General features: G+C 50.9%; 1 protein-coding gene and 1 long non-coding RNA gene across 4 annotated transcripts in view; one reads left to right on the forward strand and one right to left on the reverse strand.

Moving 5' to 3' along the window:
- LOC142002042 (uncharacterized) overlaps positions 1 to 3,049 on the reverse strand; it is a 26,062-nt gene extending 23,013 nt beyond the window's left edge. Inside the window, exon 1 of the long non-coding RNA XR_012642610.1 lies at positions 2,911 to 3,049. This is a non-coding gene — a long non-coding RNA (uncharacterized LOC142002042). The remainder of the gene's footprint in view (positions 1 to 2,910) is intronic.
- A 56-nt stretch (positions 3,050 to 3,105) lies between these two features.
- On the forward strand, positions 3,106 to 12,579 carry CDKN1A (cyclin dependent kinase inhibitor 1A). 3 transcript variants are annotated; one of them, XM_074977830.1, is made up of 3 exons: positions 3,106 to 3,230; positions 9,915 to 10,328; positions 10,778 to 12,579. In XM_074977830.1, the coding sequence occupies exons 2-3, from the start codon at positions 9,923 to 9,925 to the stop codon at positions 10,825 to 10,827; spliced, it is 456 nt and encodes a 151-aa protein (XP_074833931.1). In that variant the 5' UTR covers positions 3,106 to 3,230; positions 9,915 to 9,922; the 3' UTR covers positions 10,828 to 12,579. The 3 variants fall into 3 exon arrangements, with proteins under 3 accessions (XP_074833931.1, XP_074833933.1, XP_074833930.1); XM_074977832.1 differs by lacking the exon at positions 3,106 to 3,230 and adding an exon at positions 4,082 to 4,255; XM_074977829.1 differs by lacking the exon at positions 3,106 to 3,230 and having other exon boundaries at positions 9,893 to 10,328.
- Positions 12,580 to 14,013: the final 1,434 nt, after the last annotated feature.

The following is a 14,013-nucleotide window of genomic DNA, read 5'->3' on the forward strand; positions in this document are numbered from 1 at the left end:
CTTCTCTTCGCCTTTTCTGGGTGCTACAGTTCTGCTGGGTTTTTGGGTGTTTTAAAGCGAAGCCCACCCTGGGTTAGTCTCTGGTGGCAGGAAGGCTTCAGGTCCTATAGGAGGGTATCCTTGCAGCAGGTTCTGTGGTTAGCCAGATGGTCTAACTCTTAAGCAATGTCTACACTAGGCTACACTGCTAGTCTAGAAGGTGCCACAGGACTTCTCATTGTTTTTGCGGATACAGACTAACACAGCAACCCCTCTGATACTAGGCTAAGAAAGTCGACTGCAGACGCGCAATTCTAGCTATGGCAATTGAGTAGCTGCAATTGAACCTGGGAGATGGATCCGCTTAGGGGTTGATCTTCTGGGATAGTGTAGACCTGCCCTCAGTCTTCTCTCCTTGGGAGCTGATCTACAGCCCCATTGTCCATTGGGGTCAGCAGGAGCTGAGGTGTTCTGCTCATCACCTCTGATGCCCCCACAGCTATGCTAACAATCAATTCCCTAAGGGTTTCTGTGTCTTAATTCTATGCACATGGGATTTGTGAGGTCGTTGGCTGAGTCACAGAAAACAAGGACAGTCACACAGATGAAGACAGGGGATCGGCGCACCGTTGCCTTTGAATGAAATAGACAGCTGCAATTTGGTGTAATGCAGAATGATCAGAACTGCCAAACTGGACCGGACCTGTGGGCCACCCAGCCCGGTGTCTGGTTTCGGACAGCTGCCAGCATCACATTCTTCAGAACCAGGTATAAACTCCATAGCCGATGATTATGGAACAACTTACCTACCCGTACAACCTCTCCCTAGTTACACGAGTAACTGCTGGGCTTCTGCCCTGAAGGAGGATATATAACCACAGATTGTCTCACACTTGTTTGAACCTGCACTCCGTACTGCAGCGTAACTTTGTGGCAATGAGTTCTACAGGTTAACAGTGCATCTGCACAGAAATCTCGTCTTTCACCCGCTACATTTAAAATTTCACCATGTCTGATTATTCCAGTGTCTTTATTTTTGTATCTTTTAAATTAATTAACACAGCTCTTCTTCATTCACATCAATACAGCAGCATCTGCAGCCTTCCAAGCACACCTGTCTGAAAAGGGGTATCTCTGTAGCCCCTTCCCCCAGTTTCCCTTCTTTTAGGACTCCTGCACCTTCACATACAAGCTTCTCTTGTGAAAATACCCCTCCCTAGAGTCAGCGTTATTAATGTAAACAGAACTGTGTATCCCAAAATAAAGTCTACACAGTTGAACTCCAGTTTCTGCTTTTAACAGGCCACACCCTGTGCTACCTTGCTAGAATCAGGTCCTCCTGGGACATCAAACACTTTTATAACCTTCCACAACTACAAAAACCTTCCAAGTCTCAATCACAGGTTCCTCCTTTATAAGGTGTCTTCCCTCAAGCCCAACTGAGCAGAAATAAACAGTCACAAGAGCACTGGGCGCTCCCCCATCCCATAACAGGGCCAGCCACACTGAGACAAGTGTTAATAACTGAAACTAGCACACAGGTGATAAACACAATTAGCTATAGCCCCATTATGTTTTTGTTCTCTGCGTTACAGACCTTCCAGTTTCTAAGTCCACTCCTTGAATGCTAGTTGGCAGCCATTTTGTTCTCACAGTCCAATGCCACAGAAGACACTCTGTATTCTCTTACAGTGAGGACTTTACTCTTGTTCTCTCCCTGGGTTGCGGCTGTTCCCAATCTAAAGTAAAGTCCCTTGCTCTGGCTGAAAAGCCTCTCTCCAAATTTTGTGGTGGACAAAACGAAAGGTACATTTGCCTTTGCTTGCAAAAGTAATTAAAATGCACAACTTCAAAAATCAGATTTGGTCAGGTTAATAAACACGTGGGTTTGTTCCCTAACCTGGCATGGATAAACATTAGTCGCTGCTAAGTCAAAGCACAAATCCGTCTACAATCCTGTGTTTACGTAACCCCCTGAACTTTTGAAAGTTCGCCTCCTGATCCCAGGTTTCAGGGCCCCTCTCTGTGCCACGTATGATAACATCTAGCTGATTTCCTGCTCTCAGGATGTGTTTGCATCCTGTGCTGCAAGGGGACTTGCAGGGGAGAGCTCTGCCCTGTGTCATGAGACCGTCTCCAGCAGAACATGCCCAAACATATTCTCTGTCAGAGCAGGCCAGCCTGAAGCAAGCAGCCCTGCATTGTGGAAGGGGTTAAATCAGGGGCTGAGCACCCACCCCTCCCTGAGACTTCAGCAGGCAAGGTGGGTGCAGAGAGAGTAGATAGATGCTGCAGCACATACCTGTATTTCTGATCCTAAAGAGCCCCAAAATAGATGTTACATGCTGCCAGCCTCCATTATAGCCCCACCAGGGCAAGCCACCAATGTAAGCAGTGCTGAGGTGTGAAAACTAAGCTGCCCCAGAGAGTTTGCCCTGCATTTACATGAGGGGTTTGCAGTGACACTGTGTCTTATAACTCAGTATGGACCAGCCCTGTGATAAGGGGAAGGTAAATCTCCTGCTTCAGGGTATAATCTGATCACTGCAGAGATATCTTTCTCCATCTTCCTGCAGCCCTTAAATATGCAACAATTCTGCAATTATTTAGGAGCCTGGGCCCAGACCTTCTGAGGGTATTTCAGAGTTTAATGGTTATGTGTGTGAAGTGCCCATGTACCCTGGTGGAGCTGGGCCACGAAGAGGTAGTTGCTTTGGGGGGCTGCTGTCAGGCAGCAGAGATGGTAGCCACTGCTGGAGGTCCTGGAGTGAGCTAAGTGGAGCAATATCCTGCTCTGGTGTGGAAACCCGAGTCAAATCGGAGTCAGGGGGCAGCGGTGCTGAGCGCAGAGCCCAGTCTGCCCTGTTCTCCCCAGGGCCCCTAACCCAGGGCTGACATTAGTAGAAGCAGCTGCGCCGAGCAGCGCCTCACCTGCGTGTTCCCAGCCGCTGGGAGCCTGGCGCTGGCACTGAGCGGAGGTGCAGACACAGCCCGGCCTCGGGAGCTGCTCCGGGCACTCGGGCTGAGCTGTCCAGGAGCGGACCGGGGATCCGTACAGCTCAGCCCCGGCGGACAGACAGCCACAGAGCCGAAGCCGCCAGCCCGGGGCTGGCTGCGGGGGAAATCAGCTGCGCGAGGCAGGTGGGGCGGGGCGGAGCTCCGGCCGAGCTATATAGCGGCTGGCAGGGGACCGCGCTCCGAGGCGCTGCTGGAGGCTCGGGGAGGCTGCGCAGGGGACTAGCGGCTGCGAGGTGAGTGGGGCTGGGGGTGCGTGTGGCTTTGTCCCCGCTCGTGCTGTGGGGCAGAACAGCGACTCCCCTTTCCCGGCAGACCTGCGGTTCCTCGCCCCGCTGTGGGGGTTGGGCGGCCAGTGGACCCCCCCCCGCTGCAGGGACCCTGAGGTCTCTCGGCCCAGGTGCCGGGTCGGGGTCCCACCCCTCCCCTAGGGACTCCTGCGGCTTCTCCCCTTAGCTCGCAGGGAGCGCCCGGGGCTGAGCCCCCTGCCGGGAGCCTGCTGCGGTTCTCCCGGTGCCGAGCCCCGCGCTCCCCCGGGCACAACTGCAGCCGCAGCTGTCTCCCCTGCCAGCCGCTCTGGCGGTCTCGTTGGCCGGGGGTGGGGTCTGGTGTCGCTCGCCGCGGGCGGCTGCGGTGGGCAGGTCCCGGCGCGGTGGCCTTAATGCGCTTGGCTGGGGACCCCGCCGTGGGCCGGGCGGACAGGTGACGGGCCGGGGGGCGGTTCAGCCGGCGCTGGCCTGGCCAAGCCAAGCCGAGGGGCTGGATGGGGGGGTGGCTGGTGTACTGGACCCCCCCCCCCCCGGGCTGAGGCAGCGGTGCGGGAGCTCTGCCGCTTTCGGGGCTGCGGCAGGCAGACGCGGGGGAGTCGCAGGGCCGGCGGTGGGTCCCGGAGCGGGCTGGAGGCGCGGCCGTAGCTGTCCCCCGCAGGGAGCGGCCTGGGCATGCCCGGCTGGCGGGGCGGGGCGGGCCGGGCCGGGCCGGCGAGTCACACGCGCGGTGATGTCAGAGGCCCGCCCACTGCCGAGTCATGGCGGGGGATTCCCCGCAGCTGCGGGCGGAAGGCGGCCGGGAAGGACGCCGTGATCCCGGCAGGGCGCGGGGGCTGGAGTGTCTCTCCGCTCCCACGCCGCGTCCCCCGGCTCAGTCTGTGCTGGGCCCACGAGCGCCGGCTGAGCCGCTTGCTCGGCCTCCGCCTTGGCCGGGCTTGGCTTTCACTAGGCCTTGGGCGCGTCTGATCTGCTGCAGCCTTCTCCCAGCACCAGTAAGCGTCCAGGGCAGCGGGCTCCCCTGTGCTTGTACCCGGGGGGGCCTTGAACCTCAGATCTCCGGGGCTTTGGGCAGGAGATGCTACATGTGGCGCTAAAAGCCAGCTGGCTCTCAGCTGAGCCTGTGGAGGAGTCTGTCCCTTGTACCTGGCATACGTGTCACTGCTGGGTGCGGCTCACTGTCCCATATCGATAGATGGGATATATGACCACACCTAGGTCACATGCTGACTCAACAGAAGGTTGGCACGTCCCAGCTGATGTAATCCTGGGCGCGGGGGAAGGTGCATGCCAGCCTGTATGTCCCAGGCTGTGTCACATAAGCAAGCTGACAGGGTCTGCTGCCTGTGTCAGGAGCAAAACCTAAACAGTCCCCTGCCTCTGGGATGAATAAGAGGAAAAGATCTGGCAGGCTACTGTAATGAGAAGGGGGAGGAGAGATTTCCTGGCTGAGACCTACCCCTGGTGGACTGTCCACAAAAACTCATCAATAAATCATTTTGTTAGTCTTGAAAGTGCTATATTTCTGCTGCTTAATTTTGTTAGTGGTAGGCTGTTAAACTGAGCAACTTATCTCGGGGGCAGAGTGGAGTGTAGATCTGATATCCCAGGTTGCTTAAAGTGGCTATCTGTGACTTTATTACCATTTAGGCTAAGATGGATCACAGGTGCAATAGAGCCATAAAGCTCACAAGTAAGGAAACTGAAGCCGAATGACTCAAAGCCCATTCCTTCCTCTCAGATCTGCCACAAAGAGCGGCAATCAGCTGCACATCAAAGCCTGTCCCCTGTCTGCTTTTCCTCTTGCACCTAGAATTTCCTTTCTCAACTTGGATGGATGGGAAGGAGGAGGCTGCGCTCAGCTCCAACCAGTTTCTCTGGAAGCACAAACCCTGCTGTTAAGATCACTCCCTTCCAGGATTTCTCACTCTGGTCTCTCACCATCAAGTCCTAATTTCTTTTGAAAGAAAGATCTTGGTGTGGCCCAAGTGAGGATAATAGCAAAAATTCACCCACAGGTTCTGGGTTTATTAAATCTTCAGATCTTCAGCCACTGTTTAGCTTGAGCATATAGAGAATCCCCACAACTGTATTGTAATTAAATCTCCCCCTGTATTGCTTGTGCTAGACCAGTCACTGTCCCTCATCAACACTTTGCCTATGGGGAAATTAGGCAGAAGCATTGACTTGCCGAGGTCATGAAGCAAGTGTACAGCCCTCAAAGTGCAATCAACATTATCACAGCCTTCTGCTTAAGTTCCTATTGAGCCCATGCCACTTCTAAGAAATGCTTAGGGCAAGGATGACTCCTATTTTAGAGGGTTTGTGGTGAGCAGAGCCAGTGACAAGTTGTCCTTTGTTTGTGTAGCTGAATGGGTACTGCCCTGACACCCACTGGTGATAAATGTTACTCTGTATTAGCTACTTGAAGCCTGCAGGGTGCTCTTGCAGAATTTTCATGTGACTTACAAGAAAGCTTCATTCACTGAAAGGAAGTGGAAAAGGCTTCACGAACCACTAAGGCTATCAAATTGACCATCTGGGAAACTAAATGCAAAGACTTAACCCAGTGTCAGTGCACAGCACTTTCCAAAACCCAATTGGGTGCCTCCAATGGAGCATTCAGCATCACTTGAAGTTTTGTGGCACACTGATCCAGTGAACTGCTGAGTAGCTTAATGCTGAAGTGGTACAGCTATGCTGTTGTAGTGCTCTGGAGTCTGCACTACCTATGCTGATAGGAGGGGTCCTCTCTGGCCTGGCTGCTGCCTTGTAATGAAAGAATTCTCCTGCTTACCTAGTGCTGTTGGTAAGCAGATGTGGCCCCATAACTGCTGAGCAGGGGTGCAGATTCATCAGGTCCCTGACTGATACAGTTAAAGTGACCTCACTTCATAGTGTAGACCAGGCCTTATCAGGAGGAAGGGACTCCTAGCGTGCAGTCCAAATCCACCCCCTGAGTTTTGGGGGTTCCTTCCCTAGCATCTGGCCTGCTTGCGGGGGAGGCAGGTTCTGTGTACATGGACTTTGCCTGGTGGGGGCAGGAAAGGCCATGGAACCCCTCTGCTTCCCCACAAGCACTGAGCAGTGCTGCCTGGAGAGGCTCTAGTCCCTCTCCTCCCACTCTGGTGGGAATCCTGACCAATCAGAGCAGCAGAGGGTGGTGCCTGGAAGTAGTGGGAGCCATGTGTGCCCCTGGGGAGCTCTGCCAGGTAAGCACCCCTGCATCTCCAGCATGCTCCTGCACCCTCCCTCCCAGACCCCCAGACTGCAAGCCTGCTTCCCAGCAGCCCTCTCCCACATTTGGCCTCCCCTCAGAGCCTAAGGTGGGACCCATGACATCTACTAGCCCTGGCACCCTCCCAAGGCTCTGGGGCTGGTGTGTGAGGGGACCAGGTCAGCAGAGGAAGTTTGGGTTTTGTCTTCCCCTTTGTCTTCTCTTATATAGCCCAGACCCCCCGCCCCCAACGGACGACTTTTTTTTCCTGTGGGTCACTGGCCCCAGCCCAAAAAAATGTCTCCCCACCCATGCCTTAGACACTGGTTTAAGTCTAGGGAAGCCTTGAGAGAGCTCAGTATCTCAGGAGTGGGCATTCTAATGGGTGTGAGTATTTGCTCTTGTATACAAGAACAAGCTGAAACTTGTTACCTGCCAGGGCTTGTTGGAACTTGACTGACTCACAATGATGTCATTCACTGCCCTGTTGACAAGGGTGTGAACTGTCAGGCGATAGGAAGGCTGAGTTCTATTTTTATCTCTTAGCCTCTTCCTCTCTGGGTGAAAAGGCAGAAACAGACCAAGCCTGGGCAATAGAATACTCTAAGAGTGAGGCCATTAAAAAACAAAGTTCAAGATCTACAAGTCAAATATGGCCTTAGGCACTGTGGTGCCTAAATATTGCCTAGACTAATCACACAATCCTACAATTTGGTCTTTGTGTTAAGGCAAAGCTGAGCCAACTGCTCACTGCTAATTACAGTGGTGAACTTTTTTAAAACTGGAATCAAACTCAGACTCTGTTCAACCCATGTCCTTTTTTTGGGGGGGGGGGGTTTGCTGGTTTAGATCAGCAAACTTCACTAAAAGGTTATGAATCTTCTTAATCTATTCGGCAAAACTGTCAAATTCTTGAAGTGTTCTGGTTGATACCTCTGCATTTTTTTAAATAAACTTTTTGGGCACAAAGCTTTGGCTAAAACTTTGCCCTGTTGTACTGCTAATGTCTTGGCTCCAGCTTTCTGTTCATGGATTTATGATGACTGCCCACTGGAGAGCATGTGCTGAGCTCTGTTCCCACCAGTCAGAAGCTGCAGGTGCACATCATCTCTTCATTGTTTTACATGTGCAGTGGGAGGGGGGAATTAATGATCTCTAGGTACATCAAGGCCATAGGTATTGTACTAACATAGTAAGACAGTCCTGGCCTGCCCTAAATTGGGAGACCAAGAATGATTACCCAATATGTATAAGGGGTGAATTCCCTCAATGTCCTCATGAAGTATGTGGCTGTGACAGATTAAACAGATCTGAGTCCCAGTTAGTGCCTTAGTCACAAGGCCATCAAATGTAAAAACAAATTGGATGAATGCATATAAACTACAGGTTCAACCCCTCTAGTCCAAGCACCCTCAGTATATCACAGGTGCTAGATGAGAACTTGCCAGATGACAAGAGGTCAATATTGTCTAGCAGCATTACCAACACTTCCTCTGCTTACTGGGCTCCTAGATATTTGGGGGTAAATTACAGCTAAAACTGCATAGAACACTGAGCCAGGACTGGTGACTGGGAACAAAGTTTATGGCACTGAAGGGAAACTTGGCTCAATGCATAAGTGGTCATGCAACTAATTAAAATCATGCTAGACAATGGATGGTGCTGGATGAGAGAATTCTGGATTAGAGAGGTTTGACCTATTTCACCCTGCCCTTTAAAACAAGTCTCCTTTTCCATAATAAGTAGGCACAGGGAGTAATTTGTAACCCTGCATGCCCAGAGTAGGAGGCAGTTAGAACCATCTGGGACTTCTGGGGGGCAATTGGCAACTTTACCATTTACCTTAAGCCTACTTCCTGTTTCTAGACAAAATGTGGCTCTTCCTTGCCTCTATCTACAAAGGAGGGTCTTTGATCAGTGGCTGTCCAACAACTTTATCAGTAAGGGAATTACCAACATGCACATGCTTGCAGTTTGTCCTGTGCAGCTTGTTTCAGTCTTGCTGCTGTATGCTGGTACTTGGATTTAAGTCATCTAATATTTCCAGTTGCCTTTGTCATTTGTTTGCATGTGGATCTGCCTCATGCACACTTGAAATTCAGGTCCAGTTCTGAGATACTCCAAGTGGACATCTAGTATTTCTGTTCTGGTTATAACAGCGATGTCTGTTTGTTTTTTTTTTTAAATCTATGCTGTTTGCTCAGTTGTTTAGAAGCTTAGAGCACTTAATTCCAAGCCATGCTCTGCTGGCAGTGGAGAAGGGGTGGGAGTGACTGACTAAACAGTACAGCTGCACAGGTCCATTCCACCTGTCCAGGTGGTGGTCACAAGTGTCATGTGGGGGCATCATTCCTAGGTGACATATTGATGAGTAGAAAAACTTTAAAATGTCCAAGTAATTGACCACACTTGGATGATGGAGTGTTGTAGTCATGTTGGTCCTGGGATATTAACAACAAAATGTGTAAGGTGATATCTCTTATTGGATCACAGGGTCTGAGGACTAGGTTTGAACCTAGGAGACTGAGCAGTTGATAGCTCAGCCCTTACCATTTGCACTCAAGGATTAAGGCCAGGTCTATGTGGCTGGGGGCAGGGGGAGCAATTTAAGCTGTGCAACTCCACCTATGAGAACTGTGTAGCGAGTTGGTGTACCTTAAACTGTGGTGGTGTTTTTGCTGACAGAGTATTGGTGTCAATGGTAGTGCTCTGATCATTCTATTTTTAGTGTGGCCATTTTAGGGGTGCAAAATTGAACCCCAGGAGACCAGTGGCCATCACTGTGCTCTTCTAGTAAGGCTAGACATGTCCTAAGCCCATACCTGGGAAGCAGTAGCAGACTCGATCCTTGAGTAGATGGCCACTAGAGGGAGACAAGTGCATGCTCCTTGCAGGGATTACAATTCATTACAGTAAAGCCTTGATTATGTGACACAATCTGGACTGGGCAATAGTCTGCTACCCTAAAATGTTGGCTAATCAGTAGTAGGGTAGAGGGTTGTGAGAGGGAAAATGGGGGACTGCAAAAGAGGCCAAAGCAGGGCAGGTGGCAGGTTCCCTAGGGCAGGCTGCCATGGGGCCTGTTGGCTGCCATGGACCTGTCATCTGCTCCCCAGGGTTGGAGCAACTCCCCAGGAGGGCAGCCCCCACTGTCCTGAGTGGGCAGCAGCTACTTGCCCAGGGCACTGAGCTGCAGCCAGCCCCCCAGGGTGCAGATCTGGGGGAGATCATCCAATATTCTATTTCATCCCACACCTCCTCACGTGTGGTTTGGATAACTGGGGCTTGACTGTACATGTAGTCAGTGACTGCTTAACACTGCATACCAGAGTGGTCCCATAAGACACTGGTACCTCAGATTACTAATTCACTTAGTAGCCTAACTACTGAGCAGTTAAGCTGCATCTAAGTGACCATGTTGCCTGTTTTCCTTACAGCTGGAAACATGCCACTGTCCCAGAGTAACCTCCGGCAGACCCCCTGCAGCAAGAAGCTCTGTCGAAACCTCTTTGGCCCAGTGGATCACGAGCAGCTCCAGAATGACTTTCAGGATTTGATGAGGAGACACCTGGAAGAAGCCCAGCGTAGGTGGAATTTTGACTTTGAGACAGAAACGCCCCTGGAAGGTGAATTCAAGTGGGAGCGAGTCCTCTATGCATCTGCATCACCTGCTTGCCTGCCTTCTCAGGAGTTACTGAGCCACTCCAAAGGTAACAGTGAGGACAAGAACAAGAGCTCTCCAGCACTTAAGGTTTCCACAAAGGATCTTAATGCAGCCTTTGCAAGTGAAGCAGGGTCCCGCCTGGCCAGCTCCCCATGGCACTTGAAACGAAAGCAGACTAGCATAAAAGGTAAGGATAAATGTGCCTGTCCTGGCCCCTAGTTCACAAGTACCCCAGTAGCTGCCAGACTAAGATGGAATGGCAGTAGGTGTAAAGAGAACAGCTAGTGTTGGATGAGGCACACTCTACCCTGAAGAGCTTGGGTGGCAGGGAGAAGGCCAGTATTCTCTGCTTTCTACAGGAGTGACTGGCAGAGCTGGGAATTGCAATCGGATTTCCCAGGTCACTGCAAGACTGTAGCAGACGATAAAAATCAAACCAGTGTCCCACCACCACTCAGTCCAATGAGACTTGTACCGATGCCCCCTTCCTTGCTGTCAGCCAGGCAATCTGATCTCTAGGCCCCTTGCCAAAACAAATCCAGATGCTTATTGCTCTCACAGCTCCTCCAGCCACAGTTTACTGGTAGGGCTCACTTGTGCTCCCAGAGAGCAATCTCCTTTTCTTTCTCCCTCCAGATTTCTACAGCTCGAAGCGGAGGAGTGTCCCTTGCAAGCCAAATCCATGATGCTACAGCACAAATTGTTCTGCTTCCCTGTGCCTTGTGAGGCAGTCATCAGGATGTGTCTTCAACTACTAAACTTACAGGCCCACTAGGAAGGCAGTTTCTATCAATGTGCATGGAAGGGTTGCCTTAGGGCACAAGTAAATCCTGGGTCAGGATTTAGCTGCTGAAAGGCTTTTCTGGGGACTTCAGTGACGGCCTCCTTCTGCATTGCACTGTATAAGCTGCCTCCTGGATCGGTCTACTAGGAAGTGATGTAATATCAGTTAGACTGGAATTGTATTTATGGATAGGTGTCTAAAGACCCCCTTGTGTGCAATGTGTATTGTAAAGCCTTTATTTAAAATAGCTGTGGACTGCTGGCTTATCCTCCCCTCTTCTTGCAGGCCTACAATGGGAGGTAAAGGCTGGAAACAGGAATAGAACAGGACCCTGTGATGCTCAACAAGGAGGGGCTAGGAATGAAAGTATCAAGTTCTATGCCCCCTGGACTGACACACTTACCCTCAAGGGCATAGGGTAAAAGCAGTGGGTGGAAGAGACAAGGTACTCTTCCTGAAGTCAAATAGAGGGGTGTAGTGCCCTAGCTGAGGCTCTGAACGAGGGAGACTGAGCCTACTGTCCATGGGATGCTTTATGTACATGCTGTACTAAAACCTCCCTGCTGGGCAGCATCAGCTCTCCTGGGGGTGGGTGGAAGTAAACGGTGATTGCAAGGGGCCTATGCTACTGAAAGGTTGTGGGGGTCTGTCTCAAACTGGGGCTCTGTTTCCTGAAGAGGAAGGGGGGGGTGGGAAAGGGGATGTGTACTGCTCCTAACACAAGCATCCCCCTCAGAGCAGCTGTTTGGCTGGGAAAGATGGAGTTCTGCTTGGTGGTTGAACTCAGCCCTCTAGTTGCTGACTTGAGGAAAGGAATCCTCTCTTGCTTGGGCTGGGGGGTGGCTCTTCTGCAAAATGGGGAGGTGGGGGTGTGGGGAAATAGGACTCCAATGGGTTTGATGTTCCCTCTAGTACCAGCCTGGCCAGTTCACTACTTGTAAAGCTGCTTGCTGCAGTGTAAACCAGACAGCTGATCCCATGCGGTAGGGCTCAGGGTTAAGTGTCTTGGGCTGATTTCCACACTAGCCTCACCCTGCAATTCGCCTTACAGGACTTGCCTTGAGTGCCCCCTGCTCATGTCATAATACACTGTTTACTCCTACCCTGGACCAATCCAGGGCCTGATCTGTGGGGAATCCACCTACAGAGCAACTGCTAGACTTCCTGATTTCTACAGAAGAATTGTAGCACTGCCTTGTCTTGCAGGGCTAATTTCCTTCCCCCTCCCCCAGGAGGTGTCAAGCAGCTGCTCTCACATGACACTGCTTCAGCAGGGGTTGCTCTCTGCTTCTGTATTTGCAGGCCTAGTTCTCATAGCCCCTGCTTGGGGCTTTCAGGGCTGGGTTGTCTGTCCATAAAGGCTGCAGTCTTACTCTGAAATGGTCTCAAGCACGATTGGAAATCCTCAGGCACTTTCTCAGTGATGGGGTCATACCTGCTGCTAAGGGAGTTAGACTTCTAAACCTGGACAGAACAGATCCCTGCCATGAATGGACTTAGTCGTGTTTCTTCACACCCTCATTTCTTGCTGCACTTTGCGTTCAGAAGAACGCCAGCCAAGTTTCAGCACTAATATTTGTCTTTAATGAAGATGTGTCTCTTGGAAAAATCTAGTTTAAAAATGCATGTGATGAATAAATGTTCTATAAATGAAGCTGGCTTGTCACCTGTCTTTTTGTCCACTCTGGATAGCTGCAGTAGCTTCAGAAACATGTACCTTATTAATCTACCCTCTGTCCCTCACTAAGGTTCAATCTCTCTAGTCTGGCACCCTTGGGACCTGAATGAGAGAATTTGCTGAAGCAGGGAGGTCAGTGTTCTCCACTGCTCACTAGGCTCTTAGAAGATAGTTATGGTAAATAATAGCACAGAACACTGAGAGCCAGGAGTGGTAGCTACAAATAAAGTTCATGGGGAAACTAAGTGGACATCCAGCTAACACAAATCATGCTGGACCACAGATCTCAGTTTAGAGAGGTTCAAACTGTATTTCTATGATACAGCATAGCTGTAGGAGACCTGAGGTCAGTCCTTATTTGTGATGGATGGTGGGACTTGGGCAGGTCACTCAGCCTCTCTGGGCCCCTGACCCCTATTTACACCCTGGGATAACAGCACTCTCCTGTCTCAGCGGGCCCTGAGGATAAACACATTAAGCAGTGTGAGGTGCTGAGATATGTGAGCCTGTTCTAAACAGAATTGGGTCAATGCAAGGCAGCTTATGCCAACCTATCTGCAGTGGTGTCTACACTTAATATCATAACTGCCCTGCTATGCTGAGAACCACCTCCATGAAAGGTGTAGAGTCAAGGCTAATGCAGCCCCATTGGGGCAATGTCACGCTGCTGATTGTTCAGGGCTTTCAGGAGTCCTTCCACAAGGGCCCCTGGGGAGGATATGCACCCCTGAGAGAGTATGGGGCCATGTAATTATTAGCTCCTACGTGCAGTGTGGCTGTTGCTGCCTAGCTGATCTGCAGTCAAGCTGAGAGCACAGAAGGCTCTGAGACTGGACTCCCTTAGTCACAATGTACAGGTCTTAGTCACAGCTCCTAAATGTGGCTGAGCCTAAAACTTCAGGAGCTATCTTACCAGGACTTCTGCCACCTAAAACAAGTTTCTCCTTCCCTTAGATCTGATCTCCCAAACCCTGGTGTTTTACTCTACAATTCCACTTCATTCCACCAGAGCTCCAGTGAAGATCAGAACAAGGAGCAGGTGTAGGTTGGATATTAGGAAAAACTATTTTCCCAGGAGGATGATGAAGCATTGGAACGTGTTACCCAGAGAGGTGGTGGAATCTCCATCTCTACAGGTTTTTAAGTCCTGGCTTGAGAAAGCTCTGGCTGGGATGATTTAGTTGGGGCTGGTCCTGCTTTGGGCATGGAACTAGACTCAATGACCTCCTGAGGGCCCATCCAGCCCTAGGATTCTATGATCAGGGCCATAATCTCTGCTACAGTAAATCAGCCTGACTCATTCACAGCCATGGAATTACACCAACTGAGGAGCTGGGCCTGTATGTCATTTCTGTCAACCATTCAGCTCTCATCCCTGCTGTGAAAGAAAAGTTCTTGTGTTTTAAAGTC

The sequence above is a fragment of the Carettochelys insculpta genome, chromosome 26, assembly GCF_033958435.1.
Source record: "Carettochelys insculpta isolate YL-2023 chromosome 26, ASM3395843v1, whole genome shotgun sequence".
NCBI lineage: Eukaryota > Metazoa > Chordata > Testudines > Carettochelyidae > Carettochelys > Carettochelys insculpta.